The sequence below is a fragment of the Gasterosteus aculeatus genome, chromosome 16 (genome assembly GCF_964276395.1).
Source record: "Gasterosteus aculeatus chromosome 16, fGasAcu3.hap1.1, whole genome shotgun sequence".
NCBI lineage: Eukaryota > Metazoa > Chordata > Actinopteri > Perciformes > Gasterosteidae > Gasterosteus > Gasterosteus aculeatus.
In genome coordinates this window covers 3,594,709-3,613,990 of record NC_135704.1, presented here as the reverse complement: position 1 = coordinate 3,613,990, position 19,282 = coordinate 3,594,709, and the positions used below count along the sequence as shown (strand labels likewise).

The following is a 19,282-nucleotide window of genomic DNA, read 5'->3' as shown; positions in this document are numbered from 1 at the left end:
AATCAACTCTTGTGCGCGCTTCGGGTGAAAGTTTCCACCAAGGACGCAGCCATCCGCCTGCCGAGGGAAGACATGATCAGGGGAGGACAATGTCTTCCTCTCACTTTGTCTGTGATGGAAAAACCTTTAAATCCTCAGAGAGAAGCAGTCACGAGGAAACAGCCGTCATGAGCAACAACACTAGCAGCCCCCTGGTCCTCAGGGACGAGGGAAACAAAACAGCAGCAGGCAAATAGTAAACTATCTTGCCCTTAAATGTCTATCCTGTCTTTTCTCTAAATTCTGTTGAGGTGACTGGATTATATTTTTTTATTTTAATTCTGCAGCTAAATGGATTCAGGTCCTTGTGTACCAGTAATCCCCCCTGTGTGCTCCTGTGCACCCCGCGGTGCTGCATCCGTCATGCTAAGGGTGCATTGACACCAGCGCAGCGAGTCCTCATCGCAGGTGGCGCTTAACACCTGCACCGGCTGCGACTACTCGAGGAACCGAGGGGCAAATAAAACGTCAACTACGAGTACGACGGCTGCGAATTACGAGCAGTGCACGCGTGGAAATAACACGCACTCACAGTGATTTCCGAGGCGTCGAAACGGCCTTCGGGCCGACAAATGAGACTCTGATCATCCGTCCGGTCATCAAAAAGTGTTTGGAGCAGCATCACTGAAATGACGGCGCAGGACCCACGTGCTACGTGATGGAGAGGGGGGGGGGGGGGGGGGGGGGGTGTTTGGATGTAACCCCTCCTCCGCGGCTCTCTCCACCACAGGTCCCGACGTCGGACGACACCCGTGCACATGTTGTTGTAGGCGCGCCGCACTTTTTTATTTTTTATTTTTTGGAGATGCCAGTGGCGAAGGTGCTGAAAGGCTCGAGGAGGTGAAATCAACCCCCCGACGAAAACAGCGAAGAAAACGCACGCGCCAGGAACCACGGGCACGCAAGCCCCTACAAGCGGTTTGGTCCTAAACGGAAAGCGCTGCGGTGTGGGACTCCTGGGAAATGAGAACTGACGTCGGCGTTATCTGACCCAGCCAAAGCAGCAGCAGGTTCTTTTTTTTTTTTTTTTTTTTTTTTACACAGAAGAAGCGTAGAGATTGGAAACGGATCCGGCAATGTGGCGTCTTGTTGTGGCTATCACTGCAGCAGTCAGTGCATAGGATGCATCCTCCCTTGGCTTTTGATGCTGTGCAGATCCACCCTCCTCTCCTCAGAGTGATGAACTAATAGGCGATGGTTTTCTTCGCGGAAAGCCACCGTGCTCCACTATTCTCACGTTAGTTGTGTGTTTGTTTACCGGCGGCCCGTCTCCTCCCCGGTGCGACACATGCAATTTACACAGTGTGTTTTCTATCATCGACTAGTTGAGGAGGCATCCTTTGCACGCCGGCAGGAGAAGAAAACACACCGCTGTTGCGAAGTCTGACAGACACCGAATATCTGCCACGTAAATGCAAACGCTGTAGGACTTGGACATAGCTATTTTTCTATGGTGCAATTGGTCGCCTTGTCCCGGAGAACTGATCCAATTGTGTTATTATGCAACCGCAAGGATCTCATCTATATCTGGGTGTTTAAGCCACAGGATTGCTCTTCGCCCAAATCAATGTGGTTTCTTTGGAACATTTTCAGTAAAGGAACGCATATGCTGCAGTGTCTTTGTGGCAAGAGTCTTAAGAAAACCAAGAATCCAAGTGGTAAGCTCTATCCCCGTTATGCCTCCGTTTGGCTGTGAACCGGCTTTGTGCGTGCGCGAGAGACTGTGTGTGTGTGTGTGTGTGTGTGTGTGGGTGTGTGTGTGTGTGTGTGTGTGTGTGTGTGTTTGTGCGTGCCTGCGTGTATCTGCATTATTCGTTTGATGGTTGTGTTGGTAAGAGATCTACTGATGCAGCGAGTGGTACCATGCAGGGGCGCCAACTTATTCTGTGCCTCCGCTATCGGCGAGCCCTGGGTTTTTGGGGACGCGCAGTGCACAGTGCACATAACCCCCCCCCCCCAGCTCCCTTACCCCCCCTCCCTCTCCCACCTATCACCACGGACGGCACCATGATCTACTAACTTTTTAAATAGCGCTCTCACACACGAGCGCGCGCACCGACGCGCAGACACACGCATGGACTAGATTTTATTCCACCCCCCCACACACACACACACAACACCCTCATATTATTCCACTCGCGGGTTTACCGCAGCAGCATTGCCCCCCCCCCCTTCTCTGCATCACCACTTGGCCATAAAAACGGGCTGCAGGCGGCCGGAGGAGACGGACTCGCCTCGCGCGGCCGCTGCAGGCCGACAGTCATCGCGCGGCGCGCGGAGAAATACGGCGCTTCTTGGCGAGAACTCGAGTGCACGTTTGCGTTGCGGGGACGGCGCGTAGAACGAAAGCGCGCGCTCCACCGCACTAACGCACAAGCCGCACTCGAGCCGGCGCCATCGTCTCCATTGCCCCGTATTGAGTGTCACAGCAACATTCATTAGTTAAATGCGTTGGCTAATTAGATGTAGGCCAACACGCGCAGAGCTTTGAGGTTGTTTATCTCAACAGGCTGCTGCTGTGTCGGCTGGATAGAAGCAGAGCCCCAGGTGGACAGCATGTGGTCCTGGCTACTTGTTACCCACGTTGGAGGGTCTGGAGATGATGTGCTCAGCGGCGGTACAGTGCATCTGCAGTGTAGCAGATCATCATACTGAAGTCAGACTATTTGGCCCGGCTGGCACTGCAGGAGACAAAATAAACTATTCAGATGGTATTTATTCAAGAAAAATGAAATTCTGTCTCCCTTTAATGGCATGTCAGTTTGTTCTGTTAATGCAGGAAGAACTAGTCTTAATACATCAGAGTCACTATTTCTCTATGTGAAATAAATGATATCTTGACGTTAGCCATGCAAGCTAAATGTTGGGAAAACCCTCGCTGGTCCTTGCATGGATTTGTAGATCTTTCCAGATTCTTCTAAGACTCCCACCAAACTCCAGGGACAACCCTATTAAGAGGGACACACAATAAATACTTTGCAAATATATAACGTAACCAGTCGAATATCCCCTTTCTGGCCTGCTACCTCAGAGAAAAACTGTATTATTAGGTTAGATTACATTCATATTAAATACCCATTTATTGGTTTGAATTACTTTTAATTCATAAATATTCCCATATAAATGGCTTCCACATATTGTTTTCGTAGCACTGCGCCATGCCATTATCAGCTGCCACCTTTGTTGATTTAGGGGAGCAGTGCTCGGGACCTGAAAAGAGATAATAAAATGTGTTGCCAACCGAATGTAGTTTCTCTTCCAAATGTTCATCTAAATGATCTGGAAGTATCTACAAAACAATAGTAAGTGTTGCCACTTTTGCCAGGCTTGGCTTGTATTTTTCTTTGTAGCGAAATGTAAAAACGCTGATCACATGAAAGGCCAAATCTGGAGCTAAGCCACAGCGGGCTCTGGGGTGATCGCTGACTGATTGCTGCTCAGTGGAAAAGCCGCACCAAGACACTAAACTTCCCTAAATGCTGCCAACCGCCGCGCAGCCCATCGCTCAAAGCCGATCCTCGCTGTCAGGTGCCTGGGATTTGATGCCCCGTGCCTTTTCCAAGTGAGATTTGCTCACTTTTGAAGGCTCACTATTAAATTGTTAAACTGTTGGTGCGGGCGCAGGGTTTGTGCCGAAGCAGCGGGTCGACGAGTGGTTCCCCGGGCAAATGAAGTAGGCCGCGACGCGGACCGTGTCGGTGGGGAGCATTGCTCTTTTGCATGATTCAAAAACGGAGCAGTCATTTATTGTACACTGTCGAGTAAAAAATCGCTGCAGAGGTGCGGTGCCTCTCAGGAGGTTCCGCCGAGGATTTTCTAGAACCCTTTGTCACAGACCGATAATCATCTGTCGGCAGAGGCAAGGTGTTTCCAGCATAATGCACACTGGGCCTGCAATAAGCCTGGATTCAGTGCTCCAGCTCTTTCGCTGTATTTTTAGTAACACAACATAACTGAGAGAACACAGAGAGATTAAGCCAGCTGGGCGGCGTGAATGGGACTGACAGTCAGTAGGGCTTAGGGATACTGACTCCACATCACCATTGTTGAAAGACGTGACCATTATCCAGCAGGTGCCACTTGTTTTTTCCCCTCCTGTGGGTTAATAGTTACCTATCGAGTGCAGGATGAGGTGAGATCTGTTTGTTTCTATGTAGAGATGTCTTCATTCTATTGCCTCTAACAGGTCTTAACAAGTGGAGGTGAGCCTCATAGCTAAAGATACTATCCATATACTGTAACTCTTGTAGGCCTATAATAGATGTATGTGTGTATTTGCAAGTGTCATTTATGTTAATACTCATAAAGTAAAATACAGCTCCTTTAATAGGTGATTAAAAAAACGACAACACGCGACTGCGTTTAGTTCGCAAGCCTCCAGTGTTCTAAAAACGCAGCGGTAGTTACAGAATGTTTTGCTTCGATTGACTTTCTCTCTGTCATCACCGATAACGTCCGCCTGAATCAGTTTAAATGTCCCTCACGCTGCAATGTTCATTTGCCACTCAATCTACAGGAAAGCAGTAAATTAATATTCACGATTGAGTTGTTTTAAACTGGGTGCTAAGTCGTTTTGATGCACAAACAAGGTGGATGTGTGTGGACTATATATTCAAGTAAATAAACCATATGCAGTGTTTCTGTGTAGCTTAAGGCAAATCCATGGTTTACATTGCATTGTTTAAAGGGTATGCTCCCTCTATGGACACCCAAGCATTCACTCTTTGGTGTTTTGGTAAAAGAGTTGTTGTATTCTGATGCAAATGAACACGCTGGGTCAAAGTTGTGTCATTTTTGCATGTCACTTTGAGCATTTTAGTCCTGCCATCTTTTTACATTTAATATTCTTTCAGCAATGTCAGTGCATCCCAGCAAATCTATGTGGTTCTTTGTCCCCCAGGTTTGCAGTGTGGTCCGCCTGGCAGCGCTTGGCAACCTTTAATGTTGACTCCCAGCATTAGTCTCTGAGTGAAAATACTTCATTAAGTCATTAAGACAATTAAGTGATGAGTTAGTGGAGTGAAGGGATGGAGATGCAGTGAGTTCTGCCCTGCAGCCCATGTAGCATTGACGAGTCTTTAAATGGCCGCATAGTTATCGTCTTAAAACTTTGGGAGCGTCATTCAATAGAGACAAAGTGCTACACATCATGCTGTGAAAAACACTGTTCATGAGATAAATGTTATGAGATTAGAAAAAATAACCCAATGCATGTAAACCATTTAAAACCCTCACGTGTTAGCTTTTCAAAGTGCTGCTTTGTCACCTTTTTGTGGTTGTTACCAGGCGTGCAGTTGACAACTATAACCACGATGAGGCAAGTTAGCAAGCTAATGTTAGCTACGTATTAGTAAGCGAGTAGCTAAAGTGTAGTTTGATTGAATGACCTCTGAGAAAATGTCCCGACTTCTCACGTGATTTATTCTCTCAGTAAACATTATAAACATTAGTTTATGGTCTCAATTGCCAGTTTCAAGTTTTCTTCAATACAGCATGATGTTTATTTTGTGAAACATGGTCTATTTAGAGGCAGACTATAATTTAGGGTGGGCTTACTACCAGAGCCTTGTACGTATACTATACTTAAATATACTCTACGTCACTTTCATGTATGATAACTTTTGTTCATTGGTTGCAAAAAACAACAGGATGACGCCTTTAATCCAAGGTGGCGACAGCTAAATCCCAGAGGTCAAACCTACAGATGACGTCATGACTACGTTGCTTCTGATGTCCAGTCTACGGTCCCATGGCTAAGTTGACTGGCCGAGGTCCGTAGGGAGTGTTCTGTGTTAAATGCTGGGAGACAAAGTTAGCAGACACATTCTGCCACATACGAAACATCTTTACCTCGATCTGTTCTCTGGCTTTACATTTTCCAAATGAGCAGAATGGCAGTGGGCGTGCAAAGTCAGAAGGTGGCTTCCTCGGAGCAGCACTGCATTAGCTCACTGGCAGCAGAGTGACAGCGCAGGTCACAGAAAACCCAGCTATCCACGTGAGGATGGCTCATAGCATATCAAGTGAAACTCAACTTTATTGCATGTGACAGAGCCGGGAGGCCGAACCGTAGCTTCTGCGCTGTGCAGCTGTAGCTCTTGCTTGCTCCATGGGTGTGCGGGAGCTTTGACCCCAGTGTTCCTGCGCAGTGTGGGAAGGTCTGGACTTTTTTAAATGGGAAAATGTGCAACTTTTGCAAATTGAACTGCAACCCCGTACTGGTGCTAGGAACCCTGCAATGTGAAGAGCATATTTGAGGCACACAAACCATTCAGAGATCAATTTATAGATGCAAAATTATTGAACCGCCTAAAATCATAAAGTCAGTGCAGATGTGGAGACATAAATAAACAAAAGGCACTCGTTTGGACAAAAGGGTTTTTACACAATCTGCATGCATTTGGCTATAAAACTGGACACCGTTCATGTCTAGCCTGGTGATAGTGATTGTGCTAAGCACACTAAATGAGCCCTAATACGGTGTTCATATGTCTAAATGCGGTTTGCTGTCATATTACCTTCATACATTGTTCTTTTTTCTGTTCTTTGCTGAGCAGAGACGGATAATCTGAAAATGTAAATGCATTTTAATTTAATGCATTTTTAACACCACAGAACGTGAGCTGTATTCAACTTCAGCTTTTAACGAAATCATTCCCGCTTTAGACTTTCAAAGCATTTCCCTACACTTAAAAGATCTTACATACCCACAATAGTGTAACTTATGTAGCAGTCTAATCAAATGGGATGGGTTGGATTCAAACAGTAACTCGGTTGGGCTAAAAATACAATCCTCTAACTAGTGTGGCATGTCGCTAGGTTTCATACAGAGATATTGCAGTAAGTAAATTACATTCTTATTGCCTTCTTTGAGTAATTTTGATTTTCAAGTTCACTTTGACAATTAAATGGAAACACGGTTTCAGATTTTTTGCATCGTACCTTTCCACACTGGATTAATTTGTACATTCTCTGGGATGCTCTTGTGAAATATGACCTGCAGTTAGTGATGACATTCAAGTTCCGGGCAGCTTTCCTACCGACACAATGAAGTTTACATACAAATCAATGCACACGAGAGGGCAAATACATACACAGACCCCTATAATATATGTATAGAGAGAGATAGAATTAATGTCTGTACTACTTCCACAAAACATCTCCCAAAATGCTCTGGATTCTTCCCACATGGTCCCCGTTGCCGAGGCCAGAGGAACGGTGGGACATGGGGTCCTGGGTTTGGGGTCTCAAAGGGCGACCGCCCACTGGGTCAGCAGGTGGATGGTGTCAGTGGACGCAGAGCTGCTCTCTATTGCTTCAAGGTCATGCATGATGGGAGAGACACGGTGGAATGTAATGGGTCCTGCGATGAATGCCATCTTTTGTTAGTCCTCTGATGTTTGACGTGGTTAACTAGAGATGTATTCAGTTAGGTGTGCATGAAAAAATGGAAATGCACTGAAGCAGTCGATCGTGACGAGTCTTTTACGACACATGGTATCATTTTGAAAACAGGACATCATTAAGTCATGTTGTATAAAGAGTGACATTATGTCTGTTTGTGTTTTTTCTGCACTGTACTGCACTGTAAATTGTGCTTTTGGATTCAAAGCTAACGTAATTGCATTTTCATGTCAACAATGTTCAAATGACTTTATTCACGTGAAAGTGACGAACCTACATAAAATGATCAGACGACCCAGCGGGTCCTCTCAGCTGTAAGTCTTTCGGCCCACTTTTTTGTTTTACCGCCCACCGTTTTACAGTTTCGGGTTCAGTTTTTTCCATTCGCAGAAGGCATCTGTTTTTGGCAAAAAAGTAGTGGCTTACAAAACCCCCCCATACTGTGTCTACGCAGCAGCACCAAGCAAAAGACGGACAATGTCAGCAGTTTGCTGTAAGGTACAGTGCGTTTTGGAGCCAGACATTCCTTTCAGGACAAAACAAAGGTAAATATAAAGGGAATATTGGACCGAGATTTGTCTGTTTTAAGATTTAAACTAGAGAAAATCACTGTGACCCATTGGTTTTCTAAAATGCTGTTTTAAAGCCTTGATGTCGGTGTTTCAGCCATTTAAGACATTTTAGGTTAAACAAAATGTAAACAAAAAACAGCTGTAAAGACCTTTTAATATGAAGGTAGCCCCACCTTAAGCATACCCTGCTTCATGCTCTATTTACTATTAAAATATCATGCTTTATTGAAGAAAACATACTTTGACCCAATTGCAAAACACTTTAATCCAAATTTGTGTTGCTCCATAGTAGCTAGATGTGTAAATGATCAAATGATTGCTGACGAGTTTGTCTTATCAACATAAAATATTGATTATGCTGTGTACAGCTTTTATTCTGCTTGCCACAGTTGTCTCAAAGAAATTGTGCAGGTTAAAACATTCAGATCATAAAACTGCCCACGCAGACCAGACAGGAGTCGTTTTCAGCAGAGCAAAGATCATCGTCATTTGAGAGCCTGTTTTTGAGCTGATCTGTCTGGTCTTTAAAGCCAACTTGACTAATTTGATCCATCTTCGCTCAGCTCTTGGGGTCATATTAGATGATAACACAGGGAAATAGTCAGTCTGTCCAAATGGAGATAAAGCCCAGAGGATGTTTTTTAGTTTTTTAGCTAATGGTGCAAATAGGCTACGCTTATTGTTACTTGCACTTAGCAAACTGAATGCATTAGATATACTATTGTTGTTTTGCATAAACTATGATAACCCGGATGTCAGCTTTAGAAGGTTCCGTCTTTCTTTGTGAGACCACCTAACGAATCTTTCCTTTCCCCGAAAGATTTGCAAAAGAAGAGCTTTTGTTATTATAATGTGATTACTTGTAACGGATACTGCTGTAGTATTAGATTGTCAATATGCAATATACAGAACACTGAACATAACTGCTGTCATGGTGGGAACAAAAGCTCTAAATCAGCAGCTGACAGTTTGACTTCTGTTCTCGGTAATCTCTCTTGTCCTCTTTCTCAACTCAGTCTCTTTGTGGTCAGTGATATTGAGCAAAATGTTGACCATAGTATTACAAAAACTATGGAACGACTTCAACACAATTTTTCCGCTCATTTTTATTTGAACGGCCAACCAGTGAGAACATGAACTACAATCCCGGAAGCTGCATTTAAAGAGGTACTGTATAAAATACCAGAACACCCCTCAGCTAACTGTGATTATCTCACACATCCCATGACTCTGGAAAATCATCATGGCGGCAATTAAGTTTTGTCTCAACAGGACCGACCGGTAACGTTTCGTTGGAACTATTTGTTTAGCTACTACCTGTTTGTGTGGGATCACGTCGCTTCGCTATTCAAATGATAGAGGAGGCGTTTTTTTGTTGACATAGCTTCTATTGGCTTCTATTAGCTGTGGCTAGCTGGCTAATTACGCTAAGTAAGCTGAGTCAGAACGCTGTCTTTTGGTAATTCCTTTCCTATGCACCAATGACGGCTAACTAAATGAATAAATCTACATCCTCAACAACTGAAGATCCATGTTTGGGTCATGGAAATAAAGAAACATTCTTTGTGTGTATGGAGTATAGAGCTATTTATTCCTAGTCACTCCCTGCCTGTATCCACACTGACTGAAAGAGTCAGCTTTTCTTACTGAGCTCCATGTTTAATATTGTCCTCATAAAAACAGCTTCATGCACAAACAGCACAAAACCAAATACTCTGTCCCTTAACTGCAGCACGTACAACAGCATTTAATATGTTACCTTAATACATTTTCCCTTCTTCTCCTGGTTGAGTAGCAGGATACCAGACTCCATTTCGGCTTAATCTTCCATGTCATGTGTTCATGTTACTACAATAAAAGCTTGTTTATCATAATGAGTACGAAAGCCTTTTGGCTTTATAAAAACAGTTTGAAACAAAACAAACAAGAACCAAAATGTGTTAGAATTGCATAACCTCAACTACTTAATACTTACAAATCGCATAAGTCAACATCCAGTTGTTGTCATGGCAACGTATTCACGCTGGTCTTAGCAGCATCACCTACACTGTCCTCTACTGGCTCTCCACACAGTAGGGGAATGGGTCAAGAGTGTACGTACAGGTTGTGACATTATTATCTGAAAAACTTCACCACTTAACATGTATTTCAAGGATTCCCGGAGATCTATCAAGGGCTTGAATCATGTTTGATAGCCGTTTATTTATAAGGAACACTGGGGAGATTAAGGTGGATATCAAAACAGTCCTTCAAGCAAGAGAGTATGAATATCCTTTCCCCACTATGTCATCTGGCCCGTTAATCTTTTACAGGCTTCATAAATCACCGTGTGACTCTATAATAGCACGAGCCGTGGGACAGATCCGCTCATCCTGTGAGCGAAGGCATGGCCGTTGTGGACCGAGGAGCAGGGGTGCAACTGAAACTCTCAAACAGGTTCTCCCAAACACCACCGGCAAATCTCAACCAGGATCCCAGAGGAGCCGCTGAGCTCCTGAAGCACTGCGCCGCCATCCACCATAAAGTGACAAAGTGATGAGAGCGAGAGATGAAGAGCGGGAGAGAATAACGCACTTAGACGGGGGGGGGGGATTATTGATTCATGGGGCCAGAGGTTTGAACAGTTGTGCACACTCACACAAACGAGCTGCGACAGATGCACCCTTTTTTGAAGTTCGTCTTCATTACGGAAATAATACAAGCGCAGATGTAATAAATTCCTACCTGTATGCCATCGAAGTCTGACACCGAAAGTGGATGAGAACATTTCAACGAGCGTGTGGAGGCCTTTGTCTCTGCAGAGAGTGTTTGTGTCAGAGTTTCAGAAAACCATTGCTGTGACAATTCTAGATAATCAGCATAGATTTAAACCTTCTGCCAATATGTGTCATGTGTAGACGCCACAATATGGAGACCACTATTGGCCCCCTTGTACTTGATCCCTGCTGTGTGGGCAGTCCTTTGATCATACTGGGTGGCAAACGTTGAATCCCTGTATGTGTGTGGGCTGCAACCTCGGACCTGAAGAATGGATCCAATACCAAAGTGCCTTAAACATGCATTCTCTCTAATGGCCGTCAGGGGTCGACTCTTTGGCTCGCAAGTCAAATTGCATCCTATGCAGTCTGTGAGAAAATGACTTGTCACTTGATTCATTACCTCAGTAAACGTCCCAGTGAGCACGTCCCCCTGCCCATAGTCTCTCATCCCCACTGTGTATATCCAGCATGTGCGTCGTTCTAGAAGTTAAAGGAGGAATGACTCTTCAAGTATGTGAATATTGTGGTTATGGATGAAACTAACAAACACTGACTGCTCCTCCACGCTTGTAGATTTTCAGGGAAGCTGTTGTAAATCATTGTAAATTGTAATTGTAAACACCTTAGTTTAGGATGATTAGTCTTTTTTGATATTTTGAAATTGATCATAGAAAATAAACCTCCTGGAACGTGCTCCATTTGTTTTTAAGAAGACTAATGAAGTGAAAGGCCAGCACCATTGTGTTACGTGAGCTAGTAAAACTGAGTCTGAACATTACGTCATTGTTTTCTTTTCAGCCTGTCCTGGTAAAGACATAACAGATTGTCCATCAACACGCAATGAATGATGATGATGCCGTATTGTCTTTAAGACAACACATTTGTGTGACTATTGGGAAAGTTAATGTTGACTATTAACAAAAATACACTTTGTTACAGTTGTTTTTCTTTTCCACTAACAAAAAAAGAGAGGGAATAAACTGGGCCCTTTTTAAGTTATGATACTCCATTTCACATTATTTGGAGCATTAACTACAAGAAGAATAAAGCTGATATTTTAACACAGCAGTGGAAAGCTTTCAGTGACTTATCTTCAAGAGTCTGGGAAACGTTGCAAGAACTGGTCTTAGACGGGTATTATTTTCTTACTCCCCCGCATTCTTCGCTACTATGTAGTCATCATACTTCATTATATACATTATGTCTCATTATACCTCATTTAGAGTGACAGCGGAACAAAATGTGCAGGGAAAAGTTGCATTGGTATTGATACCAGCGCCGTTGTGTTGTGTGATTGTAGTGGAGAAGTCTTTTTGAAAATGTACCATTTAGCTCCGGCTGACAGAAACGCCGGGTGGTGCTTTGTTGGCATGACGATGAAAACATACCCAGATGCCAGACTGTGGGAAAGTGACTGTTGTCATCCTTTGTATGTGTATGGCATCAGTAGTATAAAACCATCATTTATGTCCCAGCGTATCGTGTAGAATTGAGCTTGATCAATCGGCCCCGATATGATGTGTTGGTGTAAACATTCCGTAACGCCACATCCCTCGTCTTTCCATGTTCAGTGTACTTCTACATATCGGTTCGCCAGCTGCTTCTGTAGTCCACAGACCTTTGCTTTTCCATTGTCTCATCGAACCCCAAAGCACTTACTGGAGATGTGTGTGTTACTGCGACTCGGTCACATTGATTTATAGCTTGTGTAGAAAACAAAACAATTCAACACCGTACAAGTGCATCTTCAGCTATTTCACTTTGCTTACCTATGACCTGTAGGTCGCATGAGCATTGGCTCAGCTCTAGTACAGTCACACAGTAGGTTTAACTAAACTAATACAGAGACCTACACGTCACTGTAAATAATGTGATGTCATAACTATCTATCTATCTACCGAACGTAATTATTATTTATGTGTAATCTATGGTGGCTGTGAAACAGTTTCAAATCCAACCACATTAATAGTGTCTTAGCGTTCTATGACCACCCGTTAAGGTATCGGGTCAGAAGAGGTGACTGTTCTCTCCAAGGGGGGCAGAAGTCAAAATTTCTGCCAAAATTGTGGTGCATTTAAACGTTGATCCTAATCTTTTGCACGAGGTGCGTGGACGGGACGCTGGCACACAAGGTGATCTGCAACTGGCTTTAATCAGATGACAACAAAAAACAGTTTCAATGTGCTTCTGAATTATTCCATTTGAGGAAGGAGTCATAAAGAGTGTGCAGCTCTGAGAACTGGAGGCACCGCAGGTACACAGGGGAAAGACAGTCGGGGAGCTTCGCGCTTGATGGGGCCTGATGGAAATGCAGAGCCCAAGTGGTGGAAAACACACACAGATGCAAATGAGATTAAATAAATCCCAGGAAGGAATCCAGGAAACCAAACGCTCACTGTAGAAAAATGAACGTGACGGACCACTGAAGTGGATCATGAAAACCAAAAAGAAATGGCTCTGGACGTGTCAGTTTCTAATACAGTCATTATGATGCAGACAAAATGCTTTGTTCAGTCATACGCGGATGGGTGGGGGGGGGGATCCATCCACGTTGTCAGCGATGTGGTTTCCAGGCCGTCACGTAGCAGCAGAACATGATGCAGTCGCATCAGCTCGTCGCCACGCTCGATGCACGGGGGGGGGGGGGGGGTTGGTTTCCTGCTCCCCGTGGCTCTGATGACGGGGATGTGGCGTCTTCAACCTTTATCAAACACACCAGACTGAACACACTGGTGTGTGTGAGCGTGTCTGTCTGTGTGTGTGTGTTTTTTTTTTGAGCCACTGTACGTGTTGCTACAGATTCACACAGCCAGAAGCGTGCTGCTGTAGAGAGATGCTAGCTGCTGCACTGTTTCAGAGCGTGAGGATGGGTGGGAGAAGACGGGGGGGGGGCACTAAGCAAGTTCTACTTGGTCTGCGTCTTTCCTGTGCTGGAAGTACGTTTGAATAATTTGATTAAGATTGATTGCTGATGTAATTGAATGACTCACTGTCGGCCCGTAGCTCATTTATTACTGTTGTCCGTCATCTGGGCGCGCTCCCTGCTGACGGGACGAGCCGAGCAGGAAGCGCCCCGTCTCTCTCGTTCTCTCTGCCTGATTAGTGTCATCAGGCCAATATGGAGAATACAGTATAACCAAGGGCACAGCGCGTCATTTAAGTGGGACGACAAAGAAAGGTTTCACCTGTTGTATCTAAAGCAATGATGAAAACTGTTCATGATGAAAAATAGACATTTGATGGAGATTCGTGTGCTGGTCCCTGTGAGATGTACTGGTAAAATATATTATAACATTGTTTGTGCTAAAGCCGTGTCTCAAGTGTCCTGTATTTGACCCTGATGTGCAAAGAGCAGCATGATACAAAATGTTGCTTTGCAGCTGTGCCCTGAGAAGGGAGGGCGGTCAACTCGATCTCATAGATGCTTCAATACAAAGGACTTCTGTCCATGGCCTTGGTTCATATCTTATTCGGTACGAAAGTTCCGGATCCACGTTTTTACTTTATGTCAATTAATTATGATTTGCACCGGCCACTGAGGAGGATCTTGTGTGTGTGTGTGTGTGTGTTTGTGTGCTATCCTCAGCTTCACCTGGGTTCTTATCTCAACCTGCTTTGCAGCTTCTCGTAGCTGGCACGGAGAATGTTCTTCACATGTGTATAAAAACTCAGCGTTTTTACTGCTCGGAGACGTCATTACACGGAGCGCTGAGCTACGTGCTGGTGTGTTGGACCTCCTGCTTGCAAGCAATAGTTAGAGCCAGATATCTGCGGAGAATTGCTCATGTAATCTTTTTCTCTTCTAAATAAATGTTAACTTTTTGACTTTAATTGATCAACGTGCTGCGATTCTTCTCATCAACCAACTCGGGGGGATCGGAGATCCTGACATCCCCCAGATTGTAACCTGCTGACACTATAAATGAATATACCCCAAAATAAGTATTGTATGTTTTAGTAAAGAAGTAGAGGTCTTGGTACTCAAGTCTCCTTTTGGGGAGACCTTTATTCCTATTTCTTTTTACTGGCTGCGTAAAAGCAGGGTTCCCATAACGACTGTTTTCCCCGCGTCATCAGCTGTGTCTCAATGGCAATCGGTTTTAGTATCCCCATCTGTTCTGTGCTGGACTATGTTGCTTATTTGGCGTAATTTTTTATTAAATCAAGATAATATAAATGTGAATCTGTGAGCTTGCTGCTGGTCTCCAGACTGCTAACAATAGCTGTGTTGTGTTATGATCATTTTATGGGAGTGGCTTTGGAGGGAGGCCATTGTTGACAACAAATTGTCAATTGCTAAATTTAGTTTTCCTTTGTCGCCAACACTGAGCCGTGTTTTTAGGATGGATACGTTTTTAAATCGAGTTAGCGACTCAAGCTTAAATGCAGGGCTGTTTCCAATGTGAATGACCAGCGAGCTGCTGGTTTGTTTGCACGTCAGTGTGTGTGGTCCACTCCTCCTATTATTTTTTTTTTATGACCACTGAGCTGCTGGACTTTTACCAACACAGATCGTTTTAACAGTCGGGCGTCACCAGTTTCGTGGTGGTATTGTTGGTATTGTGGTTCATGCCTTTGTCTTTAGATGAGTGTCATTTGTTGAAAATCCCAGGACACGAATAACATTGTGTTTCTCAGTTTCACACACACACACACACACACACACACACAAACGTGCAAACTGTCTACCTTGGCCTGTTCGCCGGTCTATCACTCCCCATACAGGGGTCTGCTCTGTGGGGGCTACGGTATGCTGTGTAGATTTTTTTTTTGCTGCAGTGCAGCAGCCAGTATTGTGCTGCTGCTGCCTCTGTCTTTCCCTCTTCTCTTCATCTCTCTCTCTCTCTCTCTCTCTCTCTCTCCTTTCTGTCTACATTGTTTGGGAGCTGTGAAACACTTCAAACAGGTAGTCTGTGTAAAACAAAAAAAAGACATTAACCCCAAATCCCTTTCACCAATCCACTTTGTCACCTTGATGACCTCTTTCTTCGACGTTCCCATTTTCAACCTCTCGCCCAACCCTGTCTTGAACAGCGGACCCCCGCCGCCCCGCCGCCCCCCCTCCCCCGAGGCTGTTGTTCTTTTATCCAGACCCGGAGAGGGAGACGATGGGGCGGCCGGTGACTAAGTAACCTGTTTGTGGCGGTGAGTGCTCGGCTCCCCGCGCAACCGAGGCCAGTTGTTTCTAGTCATGCACACCGGCCCAGAGACGGGCTGAAGCACTCAGAGACGGAGACCCAGAGCGGCGCAGCGCTGGGGGGAGGGGGGGCAGGGCCCGACCACTTGAGTGTGCAAACATGTTTGCCGAACTTATCTACGGCACTAGAACTTTTTGTCAGAGGTCGCATGACAGACCGGCAGAATGCAAAGTCGCCATTGAGCCACGGCACGATGGCGCGAGGCATTTGCGGAAGGTGTCGGCGCTATCTCGGGGATACGCTTATCGGCGCGTTGGGGTCTTCTGGTTGGGAGGGGTCTTCACAAGTGGGTGGCAGGTGACGTGCGGAGGCGGCCATGCTCCAGGTTAAAAAGGTTGCGTTGAGCTCAGCGCGCGACAGGATGAGGTGTGCGAAAACCAACGGGGCGACCGTGCCGTAGACGCGTTTGATTCCAAATTCCCGTTGAAAAAGGCATCAAAGTGACTTAGGATAGGAATCTCGACTCGAGCCGGCGTTCAGCTGCCGGCTATGGAGGCGACGTCGTTTGCCAAGATCGTGGAGCGGCGGTTACGCAAGGCACTGAAGGCCGAAGGCGAGCGTGGTGAGTCCCGGCGGAGAACTCGAGCGATTATCAGACTTATTGCCCTTTTTAAAGAAATCAAGCCGCCAGTGGAGAGGGTCAAATAGTCTGCAACATGTTAAAAATGAATCCATACGAGGAGCGAATGCTGTCTGTTTCCACACCAATACAACTTATCACTGCATTGCAGATGATCAAACCTGTGAAGGTCACACTTTGTGTGTGCGTGTGTGTGTGGGTGTGTGTTTGAGAGAGAGAGAGAGTTTGTTTGCATGTCTGTGTGTGTGGTCCACTCTTCCAATTATTTTTTTTTATGCAGCTGCATGCCAAGGAGTAGGAGGTTATTTTATTATGTATGCAATGCTTCTGGAGTTTATTCCGTATTAATTGTCCTGCATAAAATATGAACCTATTTGGAGGCCGAGCTAGGAAGCCAAAAAGATTGATGTGTGTACAGTGACACCGAACCGTCCTCGTCTCCCCCGTGCTGATGGACCTACATGGCTCACGTTGAGCCTCAACACCTCTCCCGACACGTGATGTGAAGAGGTATCTTTCATAATGGCTGTGAACGTAGGCCCTGCGGCGAACCCGCTCTTATGGCAACAGAGTCACCAATTCAAGGCCAGCTTTTGTGACGCCCTCGATGGAATCATCTCCTCTCACAGGACTCTCCCGGTTTACCGCTCATGCAACGGCTCCACGGGCCCAACGAAACAAAGTGTACGGCATTCAAAAGTGAGGCAGAGAATCGCCAGATGAGATTTGAGACCGTTGACAGCCTGAAGACAAAACGGGCTGAGATTTTTCCCCTCAATGTGAAAAAGTGGAATTGTTGCTCCTCGTCTGTTCAAAGATAAAACATATTGACTCTGTCTTCGGTCCTGCGGCCATGCACGTGTTAGGGAAGCTACAAAAAAATGGGTTGGAGGTACAAGATGGTTCTGTAAACCTACAGGTGACCACCAGGTGGACACTTGTAGGTCATAGCGTCCCTGTTAATCCCCTTGTTGTGGGTTGTTTGCAGGCAATTCTGCAAAATGGCATTCTCCCATTTTTGATTTATTCCTTTTGTTGGAAAGAGAAGTCTGATTGTATAGAAATCTATGAAGTCATTCGCTATTTTGAAATATTCTTCAAAGCAGCATAATGTTCACTAAGTAAATGATGGTCCCCTTAATGTCAAATATACCATAAAGGAGAGCATGCTTTAGGGCGGAGCTCCCTTTTCATTGGCAGGTCGGACCCACAGTGTGGTTGCTGGGAGTTTTCTGTCACCCAGCCTTTCCCACTGGGTTTCAGCTCATGCAGCACATGTGTATGTTCCTGTGTCTGCGTGGCCTCTCTGGCTTTAGGTCGGCGCTCGACGCTTGTCTGTCTCTATGCGTCAGACCAGCCTTCGCTTGCGGTCAGCTCGGATTGCTTTCAGCCCCGATCAAGATTTGGATGTAAAAAAAGATCAAAACAGGACTACATGAGTTTTTTGACCGCGCCCTCCGCAGCGGCATGTGGAGGCGTTCTGAAGCTGTGTTCAAGTGAAATCCCTTTTTTGTTAAAGGGAGCAGTTTCAGGAATTCTTTCCTTACGTTCCAAGATTAAAAACAAAATATGCAGATGCACACGGCAAAAATAGACAATGCTTAAATTCGTTCTTTGAGTCCCTAAATATTCATAGCTTAGAATGCACAATGCGCATCCAAATAATGTGCATACAATATTTGCCCCATTTTGTGTAAACTGCAATAAGAAATGTTTCACTGCTGCAGGAAACGTAACTTTGAGATGTTTAGGGGGAACAAATACTTATTCCGTATTAACCTCGTAGCTCTTTTGTGTTTGTAATGCAAAATGTCTCCATTCCAGGCAATAAATTATAGTCATCAAGCTCCACCAATCAAATGTATATTACATATTAGAGCCTGCTGAGGTTTTGCAGGACGTGTGATTGAGTGAGTTTGTTGATATGAAGCGACGCCTTAGAGGCCAACGCGGACACGATGAACCCGCTGCTCACGCTGCTTATGTACAAGGAAATTCCAAGAGGTTCGATAGAATCTCACTTCGTTGTGAGCTGGGATGACACTTTTACAACCAAATGAATGATAACATGTACTTTAGTTGTACAAGCCCGGACAGGAGACATTAAACATGCAGACATCAGTGACTTCAGCTGAGCTCAGCATTCCTTCACACTGCAAGGCGACACGAGAAGACGTCTTTCATGAGTCTGAATAAGTGGAAAGAATAGTCGGTTCTTCAAAAAGTTGATCTAACACAATGTTCCACAACTGGTGTCACAGGTAGTTAATATATCTGCCCACACAGCATTGAATGTGATAACCGTTGGAATGTTAATGGTGCGACAAAGAACCAGAGATAAAAATGCAATCATTCCTCTCAGTATGCGACTTCTTACAACCAATGGAAGCTTTGTGGCATTTAGGGAGGCGGAATATAATGTTACAGCGCTGGCCTAATTATCTGACCTTTAAATTATTGACGGAAAAAACAGTCTCTGTGTGGCAAAGCCACATTTTTGTGGGAGTATCTCCACGGCTCCCAGAGGTCGGCGCCCTGCCCCGCGGTGCAGAGCCGGAGACGCTTTTAAACCCCGCAGTCAATGCGCTCGCGGGGAGATGCTCCTAAATCACCGGTGTAGGGTGGCGAGGATGCACTGCGCAGGGAAGAAATCGCTTGTGAAATGTCATGTGATGCTCGCGGGAAGAGGGGGTCCGGGTTCCGTCCCAGGCTGGCGGCCCCCCTGTGTGG

General features: G+C 45.2%; 1 protein-coding gene across 2 annotated transcripts in view; it reads left to right on the top strand.

The window, feature by feature from the left end:
- Positions 1 to 762: 762 nt before the first annotated feature.
- The window catches only part of fgf14 (fibroblast growth factor 14), an 84,556-nt gene continuing 66,036 nt past the window's right edge, over positions 763 to 19,282 (top strand). Inside the window, exon 1 of one of the 2 annotated variants that reach the window (XM_040200628.2) lies at positions 763 to 1,697. In XM_040200628.2, the coding sequence (XP_040056562.2) occupies positions 1,490 to 1,697 (208 nt within the window). In that variant the 5' untranslated portion in view covers positions 763 to 1,489. Of the gene's footprint in view, positions 1,698 to 16,309; positions 16,535 to 19,282 lie in introns of those variants that run through there. The other variant, XM_078090801.1, reaches the window with a different exon arrangement.